The sequence below is a fragment of the Penaeus chinensis genome, chromosome 31 (assembly GCF_019202785.1).
Source record: "Penaeus chinensis breed Huanghai No. 1 chromosome 31, ASM1920278v2, whole genome shotgun sequence".
In the NCBI taxonomy this organism is placed as follows: Eukaryota; Metazoa; Arthropoda; class Malacostraca; order Decapoda; family Penaeidae; genus Penaeus; species Penaeus chinensis.
The window spans coordinates 28,583,831-28,586,330 of NC_061849.1; the positions used below are offsets into that span (position 1 = coordinate 28,583,831).

At 51.2% G+C, this 2,500-nt stretch overlaps 1 protein-coding gene across 1 annotated transcript in view; it reads right to left on the minus strand.

The window, feature by feature from the left end:
• Positions 1-2,500, minus strand: part of LOC125041912 (ficolin-2-like) — a 7,506-nt gene that overhangs the window by 2,265 nt on the left and 2,741 nt on the right. Inside the window, exon 4 of the mRNA XM_047637306.1 lies at positions 1-240. This exon is cut by the window's left edge and continues 237 nt beyond it. Coding sequence (XP_047493262.1) covers positions 1-240 — 240 coding nt within the window. The remainder of the gene's footprint in view (positions 241-2,500) is intronic.

Here is a 2,500-nt window from a genome sequence, read left to right on the forward strand (position 1 = left end):
AGGCCGAGCCAGAATTCGCCCGTGAGGTCGCCGAAGCCGTCGACGTACTCGTCCCACGTCCTGTAGAAGTCCTCCTGGTGGGATGGGTTTTCCTGGCGTCTCTGGATGACCGTCCAGCCACCCCCGTCCGTGGTCATGTCACAGGGGGCGTCCACATCCCTGTCCGGGCAGCAGTCGAACGGCTGCAGGGTGTAGATGCCGCTACTGGTGAACCCTTCCTCTTTCTTCGTCAGGCAGTTCCTGGTGATTGAAACAAATTTAGTGAAAGTGATAGTAGTGACTATATGCAGTGGCACGATTAGTGTGGGTGTCTACACTTATTACTGGTCGAGCCGCAGCGATGGCCACCAAATCCAGGGAGTAGCCATAGCCATCTCCAGCAGACTTCAACCCTCGGTAGTAGAGGTCACTCCACTCGATGAGCGTATTATGGCATTGAGACTGAAGCTTTCACTTGGCTTCATGTCTCTTATTGCTGTATACGCTCCTACGGATGTAAATAAAGTTAAGTTGAAAGAGATGTTTTACGCCAAACTTGCATCTGTGGCAGACAGTTGTCCTCGGCGAGATATTCGTATTGTTCTGGGTGACTTCAATGCGGTATCCGGCTGCGATCAAGCTGGCTATGAGATGTATGTCAGTCCTCATGGCTCAGGAGCTGATGCTGGCAGCGAGAATAGCCTCCTTTACCGTGACTTTGCTAGGTCCCAGAAATTGAGGATTTCTGGCTCGTGGTATCAGCGTTCTGACCCGCATTGTTAGACTTGGTACAGCAATACGGGTATTGTGACAGAATTCCATCTCACAGGAGACATTGGAAGCCACAGATGCTTGTCGTGCGGCTCGATTGTCAGGGAATCGCAACTTGCACTGTTCTCTGGTGCGCAGGACTAGGTCACTGTTGAGAAGGGATAAGGAACAGTTTATCAGTAATCTTGCAGAGGAGGTCAAACGCCATTTCTTAGTAAATAACCGAAGCTGAACTCCAAGCCCTCCTCACAGACAACTGCAGTTTGCTCAGCAAGTGGCTAGATAATCTCAGATCTTGATGGGGTGCATGTGCGTTGGGCTGAGTATTTTGAGCAGTTGTATCAGGTGACCTCCCTGACTGAAGTCAGGGGGGCGATCTCCAAGCTGAAGTGTGGTAAAGCAGCAGGTGTTTGTGGTATCCCAGCTGAATTGTTAAAGGCTGGTGGAGAACCTATGGCAAGGGGCTTGCATGCAGTCCTGTCTGGAAGGGGAAAGGGGATCATTGGGACTGCAGCAATCACCGACGCATTACACTACTCAGTGTACCAGGCAAGGTACTCGCACACATCCTACTGAGACATATCAGAGACCACCTGCTGAGGCACCAAAGGCCGGAGCAATCTGGATTCACTCCTGGTAAGTCCACAATAGACTGCATCCTGGCATTTCGATTCATTGTAGAGCGGCGTCGTGAGTTCGGACATGGGCTGCTCGCATCCTACATTGGCCTCAAGCAGGCGTTTGATACGGCGCATCGTGAATCACTCTGGGAGATCCTGAGGCTAAGAGGAATTCCAACAAGGATTGTTGGATTAATAGCCAACCTGTATACAGGCACTGAAAGTGCTGTAAAGTGTGGTGGGGGCCTATCGAGCTTCTTCCCTGTTAGTTCAGGCGTGAGGCAAGGCTGTGTTCTTGCACCAACACTTTTCTACACTTGCATGGATTGGATACTGGGTAGAGCTACTGTCTAAAGTCACTGTGGAGCAACTCTGGGCAATATCAAGGTTACAGACCTTGACTTTGTTGATGATGTTGCCATTCTATTTGAATCTCTGGAAACCCTTGTGGCGGCTCTTGATGCATTTAGCAATGAAACGAAGCCCCTGGGCTTGAGGTCTCCTGGACCAAGACCAAGATCCAGGATTTTGGGGGCCTACTAGGAAACCCTGTGCAGTCGGTACGTGATTGCGGTGAAAGAGTTTTATTTACCTCGGTAGTGCAGTTCACGACTCTGGGCTGTCAAACCAGGAAGTCAGTAGACGGATTGGCCTGGCAGCAGGGGTCATGAAATCTCTCGACAAGAGTATTTGGAGATACCGGTACCTGTACAGAAGGACTAAGCTACGTGTTTTTAAGGCCCTGATACTGCCAGTTTTACAATTGGTAGAGAAACTTGGGCGCTATCTTGTGCTCTGGAATCTCATCTTGATGCCTTTTGTAACAGATGCTTGCACTGAATCATTGGGTACAGTTGGAGGGACCATGTGTCCAACCAACGGCTGCACCGTGAGACCGGTACAGGACTTGTTACTTGCACAATCCGTGATCGCCAACTCAGGCTATACGGCCACTCTGCCTATCAGGTTGTCTCTGTCTGTGACAACCCTGGCTGGAGGAGGCCTGTGGGACGACCGAGAAGGTCGTGGCTTGGGCAGATCGATCAACCTGTCGTGCGGAACTAGAGATGGGCCGGGCCCCTTGCCTGGCGGCTTGCCATGAGGGACTCTCGTAGGTGGAAGCAAAGGGT